Source organism: Pelophylax lessonae, assembly GCF_965119305.1.
Source record: "Pelophylax lessonae genome assembly, chromosome: 5".
NCBI lineage: Eukaryota > Metazoa > Chordata > Amphibia > Anura > Ranidae > Pelophylax > Pelophylax lessonae.
The window spans coordinates 248,413,952-248,439,205 of NC_138772.1; the positions used below are offsets into that span (position 1 = coordinate 248,413,952).

General features: G+C 46.4%; 1 protein-coding gene across 1 annotated transcript in view; it reads right to left on the reverse strand.

The window, feature by feature from the left end:
- Positions 1 to 4,874: 4,874 nt before the first annotated feature.
- Positions 4,875 to 25,254, reverse strand: part of GALNT12 (polypeptide N-acetylgalactosaminyltransferase 12) — a 585,857-nt gene continuing 565,477 nt past the window's right edge. Inside the window, exon 10 of the mRNA XM_082258648.1 lies at positions 4,875 to 5,251. Coding sequence (XP_082114774.1) covers positions 5,114 to 5,251 — 138 coding nt within the window. The 3' untranslated portion in view covers positions 4,875 to 5,113. The remainder of the gene's footprint in view (positions 5,252 to 25,254) is intronic.

A 25,254-nucleotide genomic window follows, 5' to 3' on the forward strand; every position in this document is an offset into this window, starting at 1 on the left:
ATGATAATATAATCAAAGTGGCAGCTTACCAGAAGCTAAGGCCTCCAACTTAATGGAACGGCCACACACGCTTAGATGTAAGACCAAGTATATCGCATCCTTGAGGGACCAGGAAGCCATGTATGCTCTGCTGCACCATATAAGACTTAGGACTCCAAAGATGTTATCACATGTGTATGAAGGGAAATGAAAGGCACATAGCGTAATCCCATTTAAAACATATAAGACGCTTATTTACAAGTTGCACTTACAATGAGCCGACTTGGAACAGGCACATCAAAAGACAAGGCAGACTGCGGCGTCCCGCGTGTATAGAACAAAAGGCGGCGTCTAGGGGGCATGACAGCTGTGCATCCGGTACCGCCCGACCGGTTTCATCAACCATGCCCCGGACGACATCACGTATGACCAAACCGGTCGGGCGGTACCGGTATTATGATTGGTTGACAACCCCGGGCACCAGCCGATTCATTTCCGCCTTTTAGTGGGAAACGGCATTTGAGTTGCCACGACTATAAGGATCAGCCAGTCAGAAGACCCGCCCCGCTCGGCCAATCAGCGAGCGGTGCGGCTTGAGCAATTGGCTGACATTTCCGGCACCAGTCTGCTGATTTCCGCTTTCAGCGGAACACGGCGTCCGAGTTGCCCTGACAATTGAGATCAGCCAATCGGATGATCCGGACCGCCCGGCCAATCAGCGGGCAGTCCGGTGTTTATAAAGGGGGACGTCCTACATAGCCTTCAATACCGCTGAAGAAGTCTCCGCCCATAGGGGGACGACACGCGTATGGGGGGAAGGCGGAGCCATCGACGTCACCCGCTGATGTCTGGAGTTTGGCGAGGTCTCTGCAAGAGTCCATGGTTATTAGCAGTGTACCCCAAGGTTCAGTGCTGGAACTCTTACTTTTTAAATTTATTTATAAATTATATAGAAATTGGGATTAAAAAGTACCATTTCAGTATTTGCAGATGACACCAAGCTATGTAGTGGAATAGCATCCTTACTGGATATCTCCAATTTACAACCAGACCTCAATGCACTATTTATTTGGACAATTGTGGGGTTTAATGTTGCTAAATGTAAAGTTATGCACTTTAGGTCTAAAAAGTTTATGCTAGGGGGCACAACTGGGGGAGTCAAGGATGGAGAAGCATTTGAGTGTTCTTCTAGATCATAGACTTAATAGCATGCAATGCCGCAATGGCAGTTTCTAACGCAAGCAAAATACTTTCTTGTATTAAAAATAGGTAAAGACTCCAGAAAGAGAAAGAAAGACATTTTGCCTCTGTACAAATCATTAGTAAGACCTCATCTGGAATATGCAGTTCCGTTTTGGGCACCAATTCACAAAAAAAAGACATTGGGGAACTGGGGAAAGTGAAAAGAAGGGCAACCAAATTGAAAAGAGGCATGAAGGAGCTCAGATATGAGGAAAGATTAGCTGAACCAAACTTATTCTCTTTAGAGAAAAGAGACAATTGAGGGGGATAGGATCACTATATAATACTACATATATATTAATATATATTAATAGTGCACTTGGTGTAGAGTTATTTACTTTAAGAACATCACAAAGAACAAGGTGGCACTCTGTCTGAAGGAAAATCTTCTTCACAGTAGGAGCTGCAAAAATATGGAGCACACTCCCTCAATAACTAGTTCTGGCCATCTTAATATTAAAATAAAAAAGGCCTGCATTCTTTCTAAAATGCACAATATATAACTGAATACTAATATTTATAGATAATAACACTAGGGGTAGTCAATCCAGGAAATATACAATTGCCTCTTGGGGAATGAGGAAGAAATTTCCCCTCTGCTGGAGCAAATTGGATCATGCTTTTTTTTTTTGTTTAGGGTTTTTTTTTTTTGCCTTCCTATGGATCAATGGTGGGTATGGGATTAGAGGTTTTCTATTTGTCTCTGTGTTTTTTTTTCTTTTCAGTTGGTAAAATTTGATGGACTTTTTCAAGCCATTTAGGTAATTTGGGGGCCCTAGTAGATTAAATACTCAGAAATAACATGCAATGCCAAGTTGCAGCAAATAAGGCCAGCAGACTATAAGCTTGCATTCAAAAGGGTGTTTATGCAAGAGATAAAATTATAGTTCTACCACTTTACAAAACTCTGGTTCAGCCACATCTTGGGTGTGCCGTCCAGTTTTGGTCACCAATCGTGAAGGAGGTTGCCCTTGAAATGGAGAGAGTCCAGAGAAGATCTACAAAGCTGATAAAGGGGCTGGAGGACCTCACTTTTTATACTGCATTTTTATTATGCGTTTTTTTTTTGTAATGCATTTTTTGTAACGCATTTTTATAATGCGATCAAACTGTATACCCTCTTGAGAGTCTCTTCTCCAGGAAGAATAGGTTTAATGTTTGTAGTCGTTCCCCAGTCTTCCTGGAGAAGAGACTCTCAAGAGGGTATACAGTTTGATCGCATTATAAAAATCATCAAATGGTGAATGGTGACTCTGGCATGAAGAGAAAGGTATTTAATCTCCGGTCTCTAAAGAAGACACACGGCCACACAATAGAGATGGACAGGGTTCAATCTTAAACTACATAAGTGGTTCTTTACTGTTAGAGCAGTGAGGATGTGGAACTCCCTTCCAGAGTTGGTGGTGTCAGCAGGGAGTCTGAAAAAAAAACATTTAGATGGGTTTCTCAGCGAACACAATGTGCAGGGATAAGGAAAATGGTAGTGACATAAATACAGGTTAAACTAGCTGGACCAGTTCATTCAACCTCACAGACTGTTATTTAACTGAAAGTGTATTTGATGTTTGGAACAGACTTCCAGCTTAAATGAGTCAAACAACAGTAGAATAATTCAAACCTGTTTGGGAAAAATAGGGTCTGTCTATCCACAGGTAAAAGATGATGAGAGCAGACTTAATGGACTACTCAGAGGTTTAGAAAAAAAAAGAAAAGAAAAAAATGTATTGAAAAAATGTGACAAGCAATTCACCCATCCCACTGTAACTTCCTAGGACCGTCCACTCCATTTAGTGGCCATAATATGGTATTTTTTCAGGATGAGGCATTTAGGAAAAATGCAGCATTTTTGCCACTAAATGGAGATGATGATCATAGAAAATCACTGTACTCAAACTGCAATCAGAATTTGCGCTGGTTGAGTGAATTCTCATCATATTGATCCAACAAAGACCTTCAGTCTTTATGTTTTAGGACTCCATGTTTCTCCAATAAAAAGTTATATTTTTTGGGAACAAATATGCATGCATACTGGGATTTTGAGAGAAGAACATTCTGTAGAACATATTAAAAATCAAGCTATTATTAAAAATAAAAAAAGTGGAAAAATTGTGAGCATTTATACTAATATATATATACACACACACTCATCTTTCTTACCATGATTCATGTTACTCCCATATTTGGGGTGAAACATGGTCACAGTGTATGTATATTATATTATATATATATATATATATATATATAGGGAGAAAAGGGAGAATTAGGCAGGTAAATGTTATTCTTGAGCTATGGTAGAGAACTCCAGAAACAATTAATTTCATTTTTTTTTTTTTACAAAAGTGTATATATTTTCTCCAACATCTGAACAAATAAATAAGAGTCTAGCACACTAGCGTAATAATTGTAACATGCACTAATACGGACCATAGTCATTATTTTAACATTGGTGCTAAAAGCTCCGCACCTCAAAATGTCCAAAAAGAACATTTCTGTCATGACAAGTTCCCTCTACCCACAGCCATACACCTTATTCTGTCCATATACTATTATGTATGGAATAATGATATTAAGGATTACATTTTTGAGTTACTTTATGAAACTACTGCAGTGCAAGTTAGACCCATTCTCTGCAAAAAGTAAATATTTAAAAAATGATACTAAATATAGTGTGAAATATGAGGGCTGCCAATGATCACCTTAAAAAATACTATTTGTCCCATTGCCTGACTTCAGTACTTTATGAGCAGCAAGCATGCATATTAGTAAGTCAGAGCTCAGAACGTACGCCAGTAACTGACATGGTCATAAAAAGTCGGCAACGGCAGTCCCCACATTCTCTCATTATAGGTTTCATTTAGCAGGACCAAATAAATTCTGACACACTGAAAATTGCAGAAAATTTACAATGAACATGACAACTGTAGGTCACTTGCAGCAGCTTTAACAAATGTGATTATTTTGCATTTAAATAATTGCATAAGTGATTTGTGAATCATCAGTTTTTGAAACAAAATGTAAACAAGCTTTGTTTTAGTTTAAAAATAAACAGGGGCTCGATATAGTCAACTTCCACCTACAGAAATCAAGATCTACAATTCTGGTAAAAGGAAAAGTTAAAACATGGTTTTAAACAGAAATCAATAAAACAGCAATTTCCCTTAAGTTGCAATATTTTCATATATGCTATATGAGAAATAAATGCCTTATTATCACTACACACCATCACCCTTAAAATAGAAACTCATCTTTCTTACCATGATTCATGTTACAGCCATATTTAAGGTGTAACATGAAACATGGTCACAGTCTGCCGCCCTTACCAGGGATTCTTCTCCCATTAGTATCCCCTCATATGCTTTTTAATTCGCACAGCGCCATTCATTCACAAAAATCTGTGATTGGGAAAAAAAAAAAAAAAACACCACAGCAGAGGGAAGTCTTGTAGTCCATTAATACTTCCTCCAGCCCCATAACATGAGGTCCATAACTTGGTACAAACCTGTGGCTGCAGAAATAGTGTGCAGGAGCCAGGGCTTTTCGTGCGCAAAAACTGATTGCATTTGCAATGCTTTGCAGGTGCTCCAATGCAAAAAAAATAATAGATGCACATTTTTTTTTTTAATGAATATGGGTGCATCTATAATTTATTTTTATTTTTTTTTTGGACCATGCATCTAAAATTTCATCTATGACTGCATTCAAATTCTGTGAAGTGTTCCACCACCTGTAACTCTAAAAAGGCACAGTGCAAAAGAGAATTACTGAGATTTTCAAAAATTGTGAAGATTCTAATGTAGCACATATTACATAAATCCAAGACAAAAAGTGCCAGTGATATCAAATAGCTGCCAAATTCTCCTTTCCGTTGAAGCTACATCAGTCCAAAACACTTTCAACTTCTTTCTTGGAAAAACCATTTCTGTAGATCGATATTTAAACAGGGCCTTAATACAGGCTCAGGATTTCCTGTTTGAGAGTTTCTTTCAGCTTGAATGCACTTTTGGGTTTGTTGATGTAGCAAGGTACCGTCCTGTAAAGATCCAAAACAAATATTCAATATATTTAAAGAAATGGGTGACCTAGGTAATTCATAGTCACCCTCATTGAAAAAAGTATATATATATATATATATATATATATATATATATATATATATATATACACAGTATCTCACAAAAGTGAGTACGCCCCTCACATTTTTTGTAAATATTTTATTATATCTTTTCATGTGACAACACTGAAGAAAGTTCACTTTGCTACAATGTAAAGTAGTGAGTGTACAGCTTGTATAACAGTGTAAATTTGCTGTCCCCTCAAAATAACAACACGCAGACATTAATGTCAAACCGCTGGCAACAGAAGTGGTACACCCCTAAGTGAAAATGTCCAAATTGGGCCCAATTAGCCATTTTCCCTTCACAGTGTCATGTGACTCATTAGTGTTACAAGGTCTCAGGTGTGAATGGGGAGCAGGTGTGTTAAATTTGGCGTTATCGCTCTTGCTCTCTCATATCGGTCACTGGAAGTTCAATATGGCACCTCATGGCAAAGAACTCTGAGGATCTAAAAAAAAATAATTGTTGCTCTACATAAAGATGGCCTAGGCTATAAGAAGATTGCCAAGACCCTGAAGCTGAGCTGCAGCACCGTGGCCAAGGCCATACAGTGGTTTACCAGGTCAGGTTCCTCTCAGAACAGGCCTCGTCATGGTCCACCAAAGAAGTTGAGTGCATGTGTTCAGTGTCATATCCAGTGATTGTATTTGGGGAATAGATGTATGAGTGCTGCCAGCATTGCTGCAGAGGTTGAAGGGGTGGGGGGGTCAGCCTGTTAGTGCTCAGACCATACGCTGCATCAAAGTGGTCTGCATGGCTGTCGTCCCAGAAGGAAGCCTCTTCTAAAGATGATGCACAAGAAAGCCCGCAAACAGTGTGCTGAAGACAAGCAGACTAAAGACATGGATTACTGGAACCATGTCCTGTGGTCTGATGAGACTAAGATAAACTTATTTGTTTCAGATGGTGTCAAGCCTGTGTGGGGGCAACCAGGTGAGGAGTACAAAGACAAGTGTGTCTTGCCTACAGTCAAGTATGGTGCTGGGAGCGTCAAGGTCTGGGGCTGCATGAGTGCTGCCGCCACTGGGGAGCTACAGTTCACTGAGGGAACCATGAATGCCAACATGTACTGTGACATGCTTAAGCAGAGTATGATTTCCCTCCTTTCCGAGACTGGGCTGCAGGGCAGTATTCCAAACCCACCTCCAAGACCAGTGCTTTGCTAAAGAAGCTGAGCGTAAAAATGGACTGGCCTAGCATGTCTCCAGACCTAAACCCTATTGAGCATCTGTGGGGCATCCTCAAATGGAAGGTGGAGGAGCACAAGGTCTCTAACATCCATCAGCTCTGTGATATCGTCATGGAGGAGTGGAAGAGGACTGTAGTGGCAACCTTTGAAGCTCTGGTGAACTCCATGCCCAAGAGGGTTAGGGCAGTGCTGGAAAATAATGGTGCTCATAAAAAATATTGACACACTTGGCCCAATTTTGACATTTTTAGTTAGGGGTGTACTCACTTTTGTTGCCAGCGGTTTAGACATTAATGGCTGTGTGTTGAGTTATTTTGAGGGGACAGCAAATTTTCACTGTTATGCAAGCTGTACACTCACTACTTTACATTGTAGCAAAGTGTAATTTCTTCAGTGTTGTCACATGAAAAGATATAATAAAATATTTACAAAAATGTGAGGGGTGTACTCACTTTTGTGAGATACTGTATGTATACATATGTGGTGGCATGATAATGTTAGTAATATCAAAAACGTGGTGCACCACTTATATTTCAAATAAATTAATAATCTGTGTATCTAGCAAAAACTCTGAACAAAGTGCTGCAATACAGTGCAAATGAGGCAACAAGAACAAATTCAAAAGTAGATATCAAAATCAATACCAATGATAAAAATGAATGTGCAAAAAAATGTCAAATACAGTGAAAATCGAATTATTAATAAAAGCCCTTTTCATATTAGAGTCCCAATAAAGTGCAAAAAACTTGTACAAAAAATCTGTGCAAACACTGCAAATCCGATGCTATTAGAAAAGTGCCAGTGCTTCAACTTTGGATCCAATATCCGTGCATCCCTTCACCTTAAATTAGATGGCAGCTCACCTCAGCTTCTGACCCTTGTTTTACCAATGGGTCAGAGCTTGCTGTTCCCTTAAGGGGATAATCACAGTAGAAGGGGATACCACAATCCTCCAACGTAATTGCAATCAGGATCAGCTCTAGCTTCCTAACGATATTTCTGCCTATGTGAACAAGAGGTTCGGTGAACATCCCCCAGTAACAACCATTTTATAAACAGGGTCTATAGTTTTAAAGACTCAGTATAAATCTATGTATATAAACACTCAGAAATGATTTTGAACAAAACAAATGTAAGAAATATCCATCACCCCAGTGGTAACCTAGAGTAAGCTGCAATAAACAGCTATCATCTAATGTGATGTTTTAAAGCTATAGCCAATAGTTTGGTTTGTTATGGATAGAGCAGAGAAGGATTAAATAAACCCTGCTAGGTTATATTTGCTGTCCGTGTACTATTGGAGAAGTTCCCCTTCACATAGACACAGCAGGAAGTTATAAGGAATCTCCCAAAGTGAGGGGAATACCTCCCCCCCACCCTCCGATAGTTGTTCCCAGAACATTTGCCCCATTTGAAAATCTGCCCTCATTTCTTTTTTCGGGGGCAACCCTAAAATTGTGGGTTTCCCATTACTTTCTTCTATGACAACAATGGTTATCAATGCAAATCCAGGGGTGAAAACGCCATCCAAAACTAATTTAAAAGGTTTTCCTTAGATAAGCACAAAGACCCAGGTAAGGTCTGCCCTAAAACATAACACCATAGGAGCTTAAAAAAAACCACATGAGTGCTGGCTATTCTTTACAATGTAGTCTCTGACGGTTCCTTTATTAGCTATGCACCCACAGCTATCGAGGTTTTATGGTTTGAGTGCAGGTATGGGTGCAAGATAAGACCCCCTTTCCATGTTTGCGGTAAACCAATCTCACGTTCATAAGGCCATAAAACATCAGTTTTTCCCCTTTTTCCCACCGCAAAAATTGCAAAAGCCTTACTCAAATTGTGTTTAAAAAGTGATCATTTGTGTTGAGATTTGAATTAGGGTAAACAGCTAATTCAACCCTAATTTACAAAACTGAAATACCATTTTTTTTTTTTTTGTCAGTCAAAACTGTAGTCATTGAATTGATGACCTTTGCCTCACAGTAAGAGAGTGGCTAGGATCAGCTATAGTGTCAGTGTGTTGGATCTGGTGCTATTGAGAATACAGGGCAGGCTGATTGAATGAGCTATTTATAGGTTATTCAGGTAGTTGCACTTGATTTCTGTTTATTGCATTGGTGGGGTACACTCCTTTTGTGCACCCCCAGTAATGTCCACAGAGATTTATGTAACTGAACTGTAATTTGTCTGTCAGCAAGGATGCTATCTCTGCACAAAAAACTGGATTTTGACTTACCGTAAAATTATTTTCTCTTAAGCTCATTGACGGACGCAGTCCTCTGATCCATATCAGTAGGGTTATACTGCCCCCTACAGGAGTAGGACACTAGGCAGAAAAAAAGTTCTGGCGACGCCTATGAGCAGTCCTGGAGGGTACACCCCCTCTCTTCCTGCATAGGATGTCAGTTTTGTATCAAAGCAGTGTCAGAAAAGTAACACCAACTCAACTCAAAAAAGAGGGGAGGGTACTGCGTCCATCAATGAACTTAAGAGATAAGGATTTTACGGTAAGTCAAAAATCCAGTTTTCTCCATCATTCATTGACGGACGCAGTCCTCTGATCCATATCTGTAGGGACGTCCCAAAGCAGTGCCATAAAATGAGGGGAGGGAACAGCAGAAAAGAACAAGTCCCCAAGGCTAAACATAGCCAACCAGGCTACATAGGGCTCATCAGAACAAACAATGAGGCCCACCTGAAACAAACAGTAAACACCCTCAAGGAAGGCCGAAAGCCCTCCAGACAGCAGCCAGCAAAACTTTGCAGCTAAAAGAGGCATCTGCAGATGCCAGCACATCCACCTTCTAAAATTTGGTAAAGGTGTGAACAGACGACCAGGTAGCCATCTTGCAACCTGAAGCACAGACGCCTGTATGGCAAAAAGCCCAGGAAGCACTAGATGCTCGAGTAGAAGGCGCCAAAACAGGGAAAGGTAAGACCTGACCCTTAATTGAATAAGCCTGCACCACCGTCTGTCCGATCCATCTGGAAACAGTCGCACCAGACGCAGGCATCCCTGTTCCAGGGCCATCCGTGAGTACAGAGAGCGAACCTGACTCACAAAAAGACTCAGAAGTCGCCAAGTACACCTTGAGTGCCGGGACTGTATCCAGTATGCAATGTACATTCCTCAGGATTAGAAAAAATAAATAATCAGGCGCCCAGGACACCAATGGTGAAAAAAACAATTATTAGTGAGGTTAGGGAATGCTGCTAATTAATTGCAGATGGTCTGCATATAAATACAATAAAAAATGGCAATCAGCGCAAATCCTTACTGAACCTCTGCTATTATAAACGAAAATGATGTGTATAATATTTTTTAATGTGTTATAATTTGATATTTCTTCCAAATGTGTGACAATACTATGTGTCTAAAGTGTCTATAAGTTAAGTACACATAGAAAGTGCTACGTGACATTGAATAAAATAATAATAATATGTACACAACCAAGTGCAAAAATCAGTGTAAAATTAGTACAACATATTATTTAACATTATTAAAAACAAGTCAAGCTAAGTGAATATGTGTATAAAATCAATCATAAAAAAACAAATTACTGAGCTAAAAATATAAGTGATCTGTCATAAATCATTGGCATAAACAACAGTATATAGGTGTGAACATAATTGATAAGAAAGTGCTCAAATGACAAATAAATAACCAAACAGAATGAAAATTGACAAGTGCAAAAAAGTCTCTGATGTAGGTCCAAACTAAGGATGTAAAAAAATCCACCTCCAGTGTTAATCCACCAAACTTAATAAAGGTGCATTTAAAGATGAAAGAAATCCACCATCAGTGTTGATCCACCACCAGTATAAAATCTGCTTACCAGAAACTGGTAAAGAATGCGCCTGTAAACCCCGCAGGAGACTTACACTGGCTTCACATGGACCCAAGGGACAGCTTGATATCCCCACGATGTTAGCCCCAGATCAGCTCAAAATCTTTAGCACGGTCACCATAAATGAGCCACCTTCTCCACTGGAGGTTTAAAATCCTTTATGTTGATTTGTATTTTAAAAGTGATTTTCAGATTCCATCACTTCTTATAGATCGTTTCTCAACATTTCTATCTTGTAGGTATATTATATGTATATTGTAGGTATATCTTGTATATTATTTATTATATAGAAGTCCCTACTAGTTTCGTCTATTGAAGTCTTTCTCTGCCGCCCTGGGAAGACGTCAATAGACAAAACTAGTAGGGCGGGGCTTCTGGATGCCGAAGGCTACACCGCATTGAACACACACAAGCTCGCGGCTTTCACTGCAGCAGCCGGAGCGGTGTCCGTGTGATTGTAATATTGCTCAGCACCCCTAGTGTCGGGTCAGACACTTATATATGTGAGTGTAATTGCATTTTGTTTAAGGAATTACTCTATCCTAATATCGTTCTTCCTCCTCTACATATGGTCTAGGACTCTATCTCTCTGGCAATTGTGGCGATTGGTGGTTACCCCCGGAATAACATGCTCATGTTGGATATTTAACCCTATAAGCGTGATTGCTTGATAATACCAGCTTATCCTCTGGTGAGTCCATTTAGTGAGACCTTTGACACGTGGATGGTGGGATGCTCACAAATATGCACTGAAGGCACTCATTATATGTGGATTTTTTGCACGATTCTGCACGGGCACCTTATTCCTTATCAAGATCTCCTTTGATGAATTGTGGACTCATTTTGAAATATTTATTATAGTATATTTAGTCACGGATCGATATCTGCAAAGTGTATGGATTTTTGAGATATGTAATCATGAAATTAATTTTATTTTATTGCATATTAAATTTTACTCACCTTTTCTCCGTTTTTGATACACTAGTGCACTTTATAGATATTCTCCAGCAAGCTGGTTTCATAATTTTTATTTAATTTTTTTATATTTTTTTTATATTAGAAATAGTTTTTTGGCACCTTACGTACATTTTTCCAGGGAACTGGTCAATGTTCTTCAGCATTTCATATGTTAAATAATATGTTGTACTAATTTTGCACTGATTTTTGCACTTGGTTGTGTACATATAATTATTTATTTATTCAATGGCACGTAGCACTTTCTATGTATAATTAACTTATAGACACTTTAGACACATAGTATTGTCACACATTTGGAAGACATATCAAATTATAATGGGTATGAATGGGGGGTGACCAGCGCTATGGAGTGGCAGGTAGCGCCATTTCCAACCTCTCCTTTTTTCCCAAACATATCAAATTATAACACATTACAAAATATTATACACATAATTTTTATTTATAATAGCAGGGGTCCAGTAAGGATTTGCGCTGATTGGCATTTTTTATTACATTCCTCAGGATGTTTGGGCTTAGGACACAAAGACGGTAATAAAACGTCCTTGTTCAAGTGAACACTAGTAACCACCTTCAGAGGGAAGGACAGCTCCGGACGAAGTACCACTTTTCTCCATGAACCAACATATAGGGATAACGACAGGACAATGTCGCCAGTGCCGACACCCTGCACGCAGAGTGACCACAAACAAGGAGGCCACCTTCTGTACTAAGGTAGGCAGGGGATACCCCCCAATACTTGCAAAGGGAGGTTCTTGAAAAACCAACTGCACCAAATCAAGGTCCCCAGTTGGAGACGGAGGTCACACCGGAAGTACCAAAGTGACGCACCCCCTGGAAGAAGTTACGCACCAGGGAACGGGCTGCCAAGGGCCTTTGGAAGAAAATTGCCAAAGCCGAAAACCTGACCCTTGATATTACTGAAGACCAACTTTTGATCAATTCCCCGTTGAAGGAAAGCCAAGAGCGAGGGGGAGCCAAAAGAGACTCGCACAGTGCAATATACGACTTTCTTGTACGATGAAAAATTATCCTATAAGTCGCTTCCCACGCTTTAAGCAGGGTGGGAATCACTGAAGCCAGCCTTCAGCACCTGGCTTTCAACAGCCAAGCTGATAAAGCCAGCGACCATAAAGAGAGGAAGCCTCCAAGGAGCGCCTGTGGCTAGCCTGACCAGGTCAGCGTACCAAGCTCGGCGAGGCCAGTCCGGAGCCACGAGAATGACCGGAATCCCTTCCGCCTCGATCCTGCGAAGAAGTCTTGGCAGCAACTTGAGAGGAGGAAAGACAAACAGCAGCCGATACTGACCTTGGTCCATCTGTGACTGCTCACACACAACCATGCCAGCGTCATCCTTGTGCAGGTGACCATGCTAAACTTCTCAGCATCGTTTATGTTGAACTTAGCATATGTTCTCGCCTACGACAGAACCCATGGGGCCACCAGTGCACCTGCCAGACGGTTCCAGGAGCGGGCCACAACCTCTGCACTATCCTGTAGATGCGACGCCAACAAATAAATGGCTGGAGTGCCCCAACGAAAGCACAACTGCTGTAGCACCTCCGGATGAAGGGACCATTCCCCTGCATCCAAGGCCTGTCGACTGAGGCAATCCACCTGCCAATATTACACACTGGAAGGGAACAGCGGAGAGAGCTGAAAAAAGGCGCTCAGGCCAACGAAGAATGCGTGTCACTTCCAAGACCGCAAGGACACCCTTGCAGGTGCCTGGTCCAGTGAACCAGGCAAAGGCGGATCGCTCTCAGCTCCAGGACATTGATTGGTAACCTTGGATTCCAGTCCCATTTGAGAAGGAGTGCCTTCTGGGGAATCCTTGAGCGAAAGGGACCAGCTCGAAAGAAGACACCATCATTCCCATCACTTGCATGCAGGTCCGAAGGGACGACTCTGTGCTGGACAGTAACAGTTGACCGCAATCTGAAGTTCCAAGAGTTATTTCCCTGGAGGGAGAAGCACCCTGACTCAGGATGAGTCCAAAGTCAGGCCCAGATAGACCAGTCTCATGGAAGGGACCAGGGATGACTTCTGAAGGTTCAGAACCCACCCAAACTCCTCCAGAGTTCACATGGAAACTTCCAAATTCGTCTTCAGCACCGTAGGGGACTCCACATGGAGAAGCAGATTGGCCAGGAACCCAGGACCGATACACCCCGCTGCCGCAACAGCGCCAGGATTGGAGCCAACACTGTTGTGTAGACCCGAGGAGCAGGAGCAAGACCAAGGGGTAAGGTAACACCACAAACCAAGAACCGTTGGTGTTCTGCACATAACCAGATGTGAAGGTAGGCATCTTTGATGCCTATGGAGGCCAGGAATCCCCCTGATGTAGGGAAACCACCACTGTGCGAACCGATACCATCTTGAATTTTTGATCTGCACGGAACCATCAAGGGCCTTGTTGAATCAGAGCCTGAACTGACCCATAGAGCACCTGCAGGCGATCTGGGGACAGCCGTACACCCCCTAAGGGAAGACCTTACCGGAAAAAGCAGATCGAAACTCGATCTTGCAACTGGACCGCATGACCCCCTGAACCCAGCTGCCTGGGATCTGGGCCAGCCGCAGGTCCGAGAACCGGCAAAGACGTCCCCCTACCCCATATATGGGTGAGGATGCACCTTCAGGCCGAGTAGGCCTTGTCCGCAGGTCTGGATAAAAACAATCTCATGTTCGCCAGACTAGGGCGTTTGAAACCACCCGAGGAAGGACTTTGCCACATCGACTGTCCCCGAGGGAATGAAGAAATTGTTAGTTTGTCCGCGACTGAGGCCCTTACCCTTGTCAGCCTGTGGAAGAAAAGCACCCCCCCCCTCCCGTGAAACCTTTACATAATGTCATCCAGGGCAGCGCAGTGCCTGAAAAGGGAGATCCGTTAAGGCCTTCGTAGAAGTTTGATCCGCAGACCAACATTTCAGCCAAGTATACGCTAGATAACCACCACCAAAAACTGATAGGTGACCCAATAAAGAAGCCGTGTCCAGCGCGGCATCGCAAACAAACTGCAGCCCCTGCACCAGCTGGTCCAACAGCTCCCCCAGGCCAGGAGGGACTTGCTCCTCACCAAGTCACGGCGTGGGAACTCCGCCCATCAGACAGATTCTGTGTGGCAAGGGCATTCAAACACTGTTCCCAGTGCAGACCCCACCAGGGAGAACAGATTGCAGGCCACAGCCCGGGCCATCCTATCCCCCAGGTCCCTAAAGGACAGGGAGTCCTCCACCAGAACAACGGTAGTCCCATGCAGCCCAGAGAGCGGTAGGTCCACATTAGGCGGTACAGCCCACTTTAACAGAGACTCCTCAAAAGGGCAATGTCTAGCAGCCGCTTAGACGCCCCAGGGGAACGTCGCAGGCGGTCCCATCCTTCATGAGCATGCTAGCAAATTAAGCTGCTATGGATGGCACGTGAATGCCAGATGCAACCTGTGCCCCAGGCGCAGCCCCTGCTGCTTCCTCCAATTGCAGGGTGTCACGCACTGAGACAACCAGTGCATCCACCAGCTCCTGTATCATGCGCAGAAGGGGAGGTAGAAATGTCATCCTCATTATCCGAGGAGACAGGGTGCGAGGTAACAGACCCGGCAGGGAGGCCGGGTCAGACTCAGAATCCAAGACATCAGATGAGGCAGGGGCAGGTGGAGAAACGTTTCAGCACACCTCGCTCTCAAGGCCACCTCCACCCAGGACCTGAATGCTTCCAGAACCACCGAAAATGCATTGATGGACAGTGGAGATCCAGAAGGCCCTGCGGCCTCTGTGATGGGGTCAGAGAACACATGGTCTGCAGGGTCCATACTGAAACAAAAGAACCCGCCAGAAAAATTAGCAAAAAAATTACAATATTTTTTTTTGAAAAAAAAAAAAAACAGTCCCACCACGCTACAGCACCCCTCGAAGGTCAGGCAAGCCCTGAAGACTCCCAACAGAGAGAGACCCCAGAACCACTGTCCCCAATATGCATTCCCAGGGCTGCACGTGTAACAAGCAAGTTCTCCTATAAGTGAGTGAGCAAAGGAAACTGCCCAGGGTGGAAGGAGGGGCTCCACCCCCCAGAAAACGCCTCCAGGCACTCCCACCCAGCTTCTCTAGCAGAGAATCCACCGCAAAATGGCAGAAAACGGGTATACCAAGATGGCCACCATAATAATAGCAGACGAGGCTACAAGAAAATGTTGGCCCCACGCGGCCAGCGCAGCAATAAGGCCCAAAGGGAGACCAACTGCTAGCCCTCCTACATCATCCTGCAGCAGGAAGCCCTGGAGGACCGACCGAGGCCCCCCCACACGATCAACCGAGCGCCGCGGACGGCGCACCCCCCGGCCCCCTGCGTGGCCTGCACATGAGGTCCCAGCCCTAGGTAGGCCCAAACAGTCCCCCACGTGGGAAGGGGAGTGGGGAGGTTGCACAACAGGACAGAGGGAAACCCAGGAGTGTGAGGATCCGACCATCCCAGGGAGGGGCCCGCGTCCACCCCAAAATCGGCCAGGGAAGAGGGGGAAACATTTATTCACCGTACCAGGAACAAAGGCAGGCGCCATCTCCTAACAGGATCCCTTTCCACTGAAATTGGGGGGGGGGCTGTCAGCGAAATAGGAACGCTGCGACATAGGCCTAAACCCTGTCGTGTGCAACCTTGCGAGACGTTTAACTCATGGGGCCAGTCCCCGTCCAGTGGGACTATGTCGCAGCCGACCCAGCGCGGAGCTAAGGTCTGCATGCGCTCGCTGGCCTGCTGGGGTGACCACTGGATCCAGATTATCCAGCCCGTCGCCCATATCCGGCATAGTTTCTTGAAGATCTCACAGGAAAAAAATCCGGAGAAAAAGCTAGCTAATAAAAAATCATCTACATAAAAAACTGAATTTTTGTAAAATCTTACTGTAAAATTCCTTTTTCTGAGTCCTCTGACAGTCGCTGCCCACTCATACAGTCTTCACCAATGGGTATTGACCTCTTATCCCCAGGAGCAAGCTAGGCATAAGACTTGTTAAAAACAAAGCAATTTACATAGACACACCTGTAGGGGGCTGTCCCTTTGGTCCAATACCCCCCTGCTATCAGCCTTCCCAACTCAGTTTGGTAGCAAGCAGTTAGAGTCCATAAAACCCCAAAAGAGGGGCGGGGGCGGCGACTGTCAGAGGACTCAGAGAAAGGAATTTTACGGTAAGATTTTACAAAAAACGGAATTTTTGTAAAATCTTACCTGTAAAATTCCTTTCTCTGAGTCCTCCGACAGTCGCCGCCTCTTCATATTCGTCACATATGGGGTATTAGACTTTGCTCCGAAGGAGTAGCTAGGCAACAGAATATGTTAACAATAAAGCTTTAACATATCCCACCCTCAAGGGGTGGTCCCCTCAGTCAATACCCTCCTACTTCCTGCAACCATATCTCAGTTTTAGTGGAATAGCAGTAGAGTATACATTCAAACCCCAAAAGAGGGGCGGGGGCGGCGACTGTCGGAGGACTCAGAGAAAGGAATTTTACAGGTAAGATTTTACAAAAATTCAGTTTTCTCTTACGTCCTCCGACAGTCGCCGCCTCTTCATATTCGTCACATATGGGGACGTCCCAAAGCAGTGCAAACATGAGGGGTGGGAAACGCATCCGCGCCGAAAGGCAACGCAGTCTCCACATCAAAGAAAAGAACCTTACCAAAGGAAGGAAACCAGCTGGGCAACAGCAAAAATAAGTGCTCAACAGGAGCAACAACCCAGGAAAAGACAAAAAAACCAGGGGATACAAAAAAACTATCCCAACAGCCAGGAGTCCCCAACAAGGGACCCTATGGAACAGCCGCACTAAGAACCTTGCGGCCAAAGGAAGCATCCGCCGATGCCTGAACATCTACTTTGTAGAATTTTGTGAAAGTGTGCACGGTCGACCAAGTCGCCGCCTTACACACCTGGGCTACAGAAGCCCCATGACGGCAGGCCCAAGACGTACTCAGTGATCTAGTAGAGTGCGCCTTCACAGGCACAGGGGGAACCTTCCCCTGCAAGGCATAGGCCTGTTCAATGGTCTGCCTGATCCATTTGGCAATGGTAGAGGCGGAAGCCGCCATGCCCTTCCGAGGACCCTCTGGAAGAACAAACAAGGAGTCAGTCTTACGAAAAGACTCAGTCGATTTAAGGTAAACCCTTATCGCCCGAACAACATCCAGAGAGTGCAACCTCACCTCCTTCGGATGTTTAGGCTTCGTGCACAACGAAGGCAAAACAATATCCTCGTTAAGATGGAATTCCGAAACTCGTTTCGGTAGAAAAGAAGGATTAGGTCGCAAGACCACCTTATCCAAATGAACAACCAGGTACGGAGACTTGCAGGACAAAGCCGCCAGTTCCGACACTCTGCGAGCCGAAGTGATCGCCACCAAAAAGGCGACCTTTTTGGACAACATAGACAACGAGATCTCCCTGATCTGTTCAAAAGGAGCACGTTGTAACACAGATAGAACTAGATTCAAGTCCCAAGGGGGCAAAGGATCCCTCCTAGGAGGAACCAGATGCCGCACACCCTGAATAAAAGTGCCAACCAAGGAGTTGGAAGCCACGGGACGTTGAAACAGAACGGCCAGCGCCGACACCTGACCCTTAATCGTAGCCAGCGCCAAACGCTGATCGACACCCGTCTGAAGGAAAGACAGCACACGGGAAACCGAGTACGTGCGGGGTGAAAACCCCCTGGACTCACACCAGGCAAAATAGGCCTTCCAAGTACGGTAATAAACCTTCCCCGAGGAAGACTTCCTCGCGTTGATCAAAGTATGAACGACCTCTGGAGAGAGACCCTTCTCCTTCAGGACCTCGGTCTCAACAGCCAGGCCGTCAAAGCCAGCGACTGTAAAGCAGGATGGTAAATCGGTCCTTGAGACAGTAGATCGTCTCGAAGAGGCAGACGCCAAGGAGCGTCGACCGCCAGATTCACGAGGTCTGCGTACCAGGACCGGCGAGGCCAGTCCGGTGCCACAAGAATCACCGTGCTGCGTTCCGAGTGCAACCTGCGAAGGAACCTGGACAGCAACTGAATCGGTGGAAACGCGTACATCAGCCTGTACTGATGCCACGGGGCCACTAACGCGTCCGACGCGTCTGCCCGAGGGTCGCGCGTCCTTGCCACGAACCTCTTCACCTTGTAGTTGAGGCGAGACGCGAACAGGTCCACATCTGGAAGACCCCACTTCGCGCACAACATCTGGAAGACAGCCGGGTGGAGAGACCATTCCCCCTGATCCAGGGTCTGGCGACTCAGATAGTCCGCCTGCCAGTTCTCCACTCCCGGAATGTGAACCGCCGTTATCGCCGGGACATGAGCCTCGGCCCAAGACAGAATGTCGGCCACTTCTCGAGCCGCTCGGGCACTCCTGGTGCCCCCTTGGTGGTTGATGTAGGCCACCGCCGTGGCATTGTCCGTCTGCACCCGAACCGGGCAGCCCTGCAGCCGGTCCGTCCAGCGATGAAGACAGAGCCTTATCGCACGCAATTCCAGAATGTTGATCGGAAGGGAAGACTCCCCCTCCGACCAGGTCCCCTGGGTGGACAGAACGCCCAGAACACCACCCCAGCCCGACAGGCTGGCATCCGTGGTGATTATCGTCCACGAGATCGGACGAAACGACTTGCCCCCGGACACCAACGGGGACTGGAGCCACCACAGAAGGTTTTCCCTGGTGCGATGACTCAACGAGATCTGAAGATCCAGAGATTGAGGTCGCCCGTCCCACCTGGACAGGATCTCCACTTGGAGACCCCGCGTGTGAAACTGCGCGAAAGGAATCGCCTCGAAGGCCGAGACCATTAATCCCAGACATCTCATACCCGTCCGCAGAGACGAGTGTGGAACGTCCCTGAGGGACCTGACTTCCTCCTGAAGAGTCCTGAGTTTGTCTTCCGGCAGGAAGACCTTCGCCTGCACCGAGTCCAGTATCATTCCCAGATAGGGGAGACGAACCGACGGACTCAGTGTCGACTTTGGAACATTTATCGTCGAACCGAACTCCTGCAGAGTTTGCATTGTGACAGACAGGTCCTTCTCCAGACCCTGTCTGGTCGCAGACCGAACCAGAATGTCGTCCAGATACCCCAGGACAGAAATGCCCTGGGCTCTCAATAATGCCAGAACCGGTGCAAGCACCTTGGTGAAGACCCGCGGAGCCGAGGCGAGCCCAAAGGGCAACGCCACAAACTGGTAGTGATCCTCCGCAATGGCAAATCGAAGGTACTTCTGATGACCCTCGAATATGGGGATGTGAAGGTACGCATCCTTCAAATCGATGGAGGCCATGAATTCCCCCGGAACCGGGGCAGCCACCACCGAGCGCAGGGATTCCATGCGGAACTTGCGAACTCGCACAGAGCGGTTCAGAGCTTTCAAGTCCAGAATCGGACGAACCTTGCCCTCCTTCCTGGGCACGGTGAACAGATTGGAATAAAACCCCCGAAATCTGTCCCGATGAGGCACCGGAACCACCACTCCCTGAGCCCTCAGGTCCCGCACCGCCAGGTGCAGATCCCGCAGGCGCTCTGGAGACAGTTGAAGATTTGAGGGAAAAAATCTGCTCTCCGGCCGAGAGAGAAACTCGATCTTGTAACCAGATCGAACGATTTCCAGAACCCATCTGTCCCTCACACGGGCCAACCAGGGCTGAAGAAAACCGAGCAAGCGTCCCCCCACCCCAAAACTGGGTGAGGGCGCCCCTTCAGGCCGAACTGTTATGGGCCGCAGGTCCGGATTGACCGGACTTCTGTTTCCCAGACCAGGGCTTCTTCTGAGAGCCTTGGCCCTTGAACGGTTTGCCCTTGTAGTGCAGCCGAAAGGCACGAAAGGACCCCTGAGGGGGCCGAAAATGAGCATGCTTCTTCCCAGAAGCCCCCTTAGCCTTGGGGAAATGGGGCAAGAGAGTGCTCTTACCCCCGGTAATCCCCTTAATCAACACATCCAGGGACTCCCCAAAAAGGCGAGACCCATCATAAGGCAGATTGGCTAAGGTTTTACGTGAAGATTGGTCCACCGACCAACATTTCAACCAAACCAGGCGGCGAGACAACACCGCCACGCTGTGCACACGCGCGGCCAACGGAATCAGGTCCAGGTCCGCATCACACAGATACATGACACCCTGGTGGATCTGATCCACCATATCCAGGGTCGCCGCCGAGGCCGAATCGGCCACTAGGACGCGCCTAAGCATCTGCGTCCAACTTGCGATCGCCTGGGCCGCCATGAGAGAAGCAAACAGAGCCTTAAGCATAGAACCCGTAACAGAATAAGTATGACGGGCAAGAGACTCCAGTCTCCTATCCGTGGCATCACGGAAAACAGGGGATCCCTCTGCAGGGATCGCAGTGGCTTTGTTCAAAACCGCAATAGCATGATCCACTGGCGGAGGCACACACCACCGTTCATCAGTGGCAGGCGAGAAAGGATAACGCAGCTTAAATTTACTTGGTACCGCAAAAGGCTTGCGCAAATCGCGCCATTGGTCCTTAACAGCGCGCTGAAAATCAGCATTGCAGGGAAAAACCTGCGGCGTCCTGCGTTTTCTCTGCGTCCCATAAGCCGCCAAGGCAGCTGGGGGACACACCTCGTCCTGCAAACGTAGCGTCTGCTTAATGGAAGCAATCAACTCATCCATGATTGCAAGCTCTTCAGGCGAGCCAGGGGGAGAATTATCAACCCCCTCAACTTCAGCCTCTACCTCAGACCCCACTAGATCAAGAGAGGAGCGGGACCCCGATAGGGGGGTCCCCGCCAGAACAGCCCCATCACCTTCACCCTCAGAATCAGAGGACAGAGCAACTCTGGGCCGTTTAGTAGATTGAGCAGCCACCAGCATTTGCACCTGTGCAGCAAGGCCAGCCACAATAGTGGCTAAATCCCCCCCTGGGGGGGAAACAGCGGTCCCCTGGCTTTCCACCAATACTGTGGGAAACTTGCCCTCCTGAGAATCCATTGCCCCTGTATGCCACACAACCAAGGGTTAACTGCCCCCTTACAGCAAGCGCAGCCCACCGCACCACACTCAGGCACAATGAGACCCCCACAGGGAATATACAGACTGAACACAGGCAATGGAACACAGGAATAGAAGGATAAAACCTGAGGAGACTCCGCTGCTGCTGCTGCCTCGATCGGTGCTTCCAGGAGAGAGGAAGTGATGCTGCCAGGGCGCTCTATGTAAGCCTATGGAGGCTACAAGAAAATGGCCGCCGTGCATGTAAACCATGCGGCCGGAGCGGGCGCCGGTAAAATGGCGTCGTTTGGCGCCGAAATCGCCGCTCCACAGTGCATAAAATCACACACAATATTATCCCATTATATGGATACATGTTAGATCGCCGCAGCGATCGCTGTATATGCCCCAACATGCCATTAAAAACATGCCCCACAGCACACAGCTCCTCACACTGCCCAGCCTGACATACTCAGTGTCATACAGCTCCCCCCCCCCCTTGCAGCCCACAGCATGCAGCCGAGAGATAGGGAGACAAGCAGTGTGATTAAAGGCAGGTTACACAGTCCCAGACTGAGACCCCCCCCAGACAGACAGGTCCCCACATAGATACACTTACCTCACATGGCGTGGGGAACCCGCACAGGCGAACAAGCCGCTGCACATGAGGCAGGGAGAGTCGCAATTCAAGACGCACACAATGGCGGTTCAGAAACCGCACAGCGTCCGGTGAGGTAGCCACCTCACCAATCATCCCTGCACCGAACAGGGATGGGTCGTTCACTGTGCCAGGAGCGTTACCTGGCTGAACGCTCGATGGCAGACTGGGAAGCCACTGACCCACGACCTGCGACCAGGGGGATCAGCCCGAGACCCAGTCCGCATGATCCTCTTCGTCCGAAGAACTAACTAATGCTGACAAAAATAACAGCTAAGTAAAGGTAGAGAGAAAACTCAAACAAAATATCAAAAAGAAGAAAGAGTCTGGGACAAAAAGTCCCAGCACAGAGAGAGCCAGCCACTCCTGACAAGCTAGACATTAAAACTGAGATATGGTTGCAGGAAGTAGGAGGGTATTGACTGAGGGGACCACCCCTTGAGGGTGGGATATGTTAAAGCTTTATTGTTAACATATTCTGTTGCCTAGCTACTCCTTCGGAGCAAAGTCTAATACCCCATATTTGACGAATATGAAGAGGCGGCGACTGTCGGAGGACGTAAGAGAAATTCCGTTTTCTCTTATGTCCTCTGACAGTCGCCGCCCACTCATACAGTCTTCACCAATAGGATGTCCCAAAGCAGTGTAGACATGAGGGGAGGGAAGCGCAACCGTCACAAAGGCAACGCAGCACCCAGGTCAGAGAAAGGAACCTTATCTGAACAGAAAGGTAAACCCTCTGGGTAACAAAAAAGCTCAACTGGAGCAACAACCCAGGAAAGCAAATAAACAAGGGGAAAACAACCCCAACAGTCAGGGGCCAGCAAAGCCAGGGCCCCCTCAAGGTACTGCCGCACACAGAACTTTGCGGCCAAAGGAGGCATCTACTGATGCCAGAACATCAAGTTTGTAAAATTTGGAGAAGGTGTGCACGGACAACCAAGTCGCAGCCTTGCACACCTGGGCCACCGAAGCCTGATGTCGGAAGGCCCAAGACGCACTCACGGCTCTGGTAGAGTGCGCCCTGACAGGGAAGGGCGGAACCCGTTCCTTAGGCGAATAGGCCTGTACAATCGTCTGTCTGATCCATCTTGAAATGGTTGCCGCAGACGCAGCCGTACCCTTCCGAGGTCCCTCAGGAAGGACAAAAAGAGAATCCGACTTCCTAAAGGATTCAGTGGACGACAGGTAAACTCTGATCGCCCAAACTACATCCAAGGAATGCAAGGCAAACTTCTTAGGATGCATAGGATTCGCACACAGCGAAGGCAAGACAATATCCTCGTTAAGGTGAAAATCAGAAACCACCTTAGGAAGGAAAGATTGATTAGGTCGCAAGACCACCTTATCCCTATGAACCACCAGGTAAGGGGAGTGGCAAGACAGGGCCGCCAACTCCGACACTCTGCGGGCAGAAGTGATCGCCACCAGAAAGGCAACCTTTCGTGACAGCAGAGGCAAAGAAATTTCCATGATGTTTTCAAAGGGAGGACGTTGCAAAATGGACAGAACCAAGTTCAAGTCCCAAGGAGGTAAAGGCGCCCTCCGAGGAGGAGCCAAATGACGCACTCCTTGAACAAAGGTGCGTATCAAAGAATTAGAAGCCAAGGGGCACTGGAAAAGGATAGCCAGTGCAGATAACTGGCCCTTAATCATGGTCAATGCAAGGCGCTGGTCCACACCAGTCTGCAGGAAGGCCAACACCCTTGCCACCGAAAAGGATCGAGGAGGGAAGCTCCTGGATTCACACCAGGCAAAATAGGCCTTCCAGGTACAGTAATACTGTAGATCTTACCGGACGAGGCCTTCCTAGCCTTGAGCAGGGTAGGAATGACCTCCGATGAGAGACCCCTGTCTCTCAGGACCTGGCTTTCAACAGTTATGCCGTTAAAGCCAGCGACTGAAAAGCAGGATGGAAGATCGGCCCCTGAGACAGCAGATCATCCCGTAATGGGAGCCGCCATGGAGGCTCGACGAACAGTTGTATGATGTACGCGTACCAAGACCGTCGCGGCCAGTCCGGGGCCACCAGAATCACCAACTTCGGTTCCGAGACCAACCTGCGAAGGAACCTGGACAACAACTGGATCAGGGGAAAGGCATAAATCAGGCGATACTGATGCCAAGGCACCACCAGCGCATCCGAGGCGTCTGCCAGAGGATCACCCGTTCTTGCCACAAACTTTCCCACCTTGTTTAGGGTGGTCATTGCTAACCCGGAAGTAACACACAGGCATTCGTAGCAGAGGCTGGGACGCTTACTGACCGCCGCAATACAAAGGAGGGGAAAGGAGATACAGGGTGCTGCAGATCCCCGGAGAATATCTTCCTAAGACCCAATACGAATTTGTACTGCCGAATTGCCCAGTGCCAGGAGGGCACAACAAATAGTAAGAGGCTAATTGTCACCCTTTAGTGTATGTTTTTAAAAAAAATAAAACAATATTTCTCTATTGGAGGCTACTCTCTTCTATATCTTTATGTATATAGGAGGACTATATGGTCCAACTCGAGCAATATAGGAGCAAGAGATCCAAACAATCGAGGAGAGGTTTGATCCACCCAGTTTAAGGGATCACAGGCGTTGAAGGTCTTTGTGACCTGCTGCTAGCTGGTAAGAGGCCACGTTTGTCACACCCTAGCACTTGGAGCACTGTGAAGGGGAAAAAAACCAAGGATTCACTAAGCACAATTTGATTGCATGAAATCGCCTGGATTTTAGAGATACTAATTTGGAGCACAATTATTATATTTTTTTCTATGTGATTTTTTCATATTATTTTTTATTCATTTTATTGGTGTATTTATCTGCCCACAATTTTGTGGATTGATTTACTAAGCACTTGCACTTTTAATTGAATTTGCACTGGTATGCACTTACTTTGTTTATTGCACCAATAGTAGATTAATATCTCTAGTTTCAATACTTGAAGCACATTTTTTTAAGTATTAATCACATCTTTTGCACTTTATAATCACGTATATTTTAGTACATTTAATAATTTGATAATTTTTTTATCCAATATTTATAATACGTGACATCCTAAAAAAAGATTACCAGCGCCTCTTTTATCTATGATATATACCTTTCAACAGTTATGCCGTTAAAGCCAGCGACTGAAAAGCAGGATGGAAGATCGGCCCCTGAGACAGCAGATCATCACGTAACGGGAGCCGCCATGGAGGCTCGACGAACAGTTCTATGATGTACGCGTACCAAGACCGTCACGGCCAGTCCGGGGCCACCAGAATCACCAACTTCGGTTCCGAGAC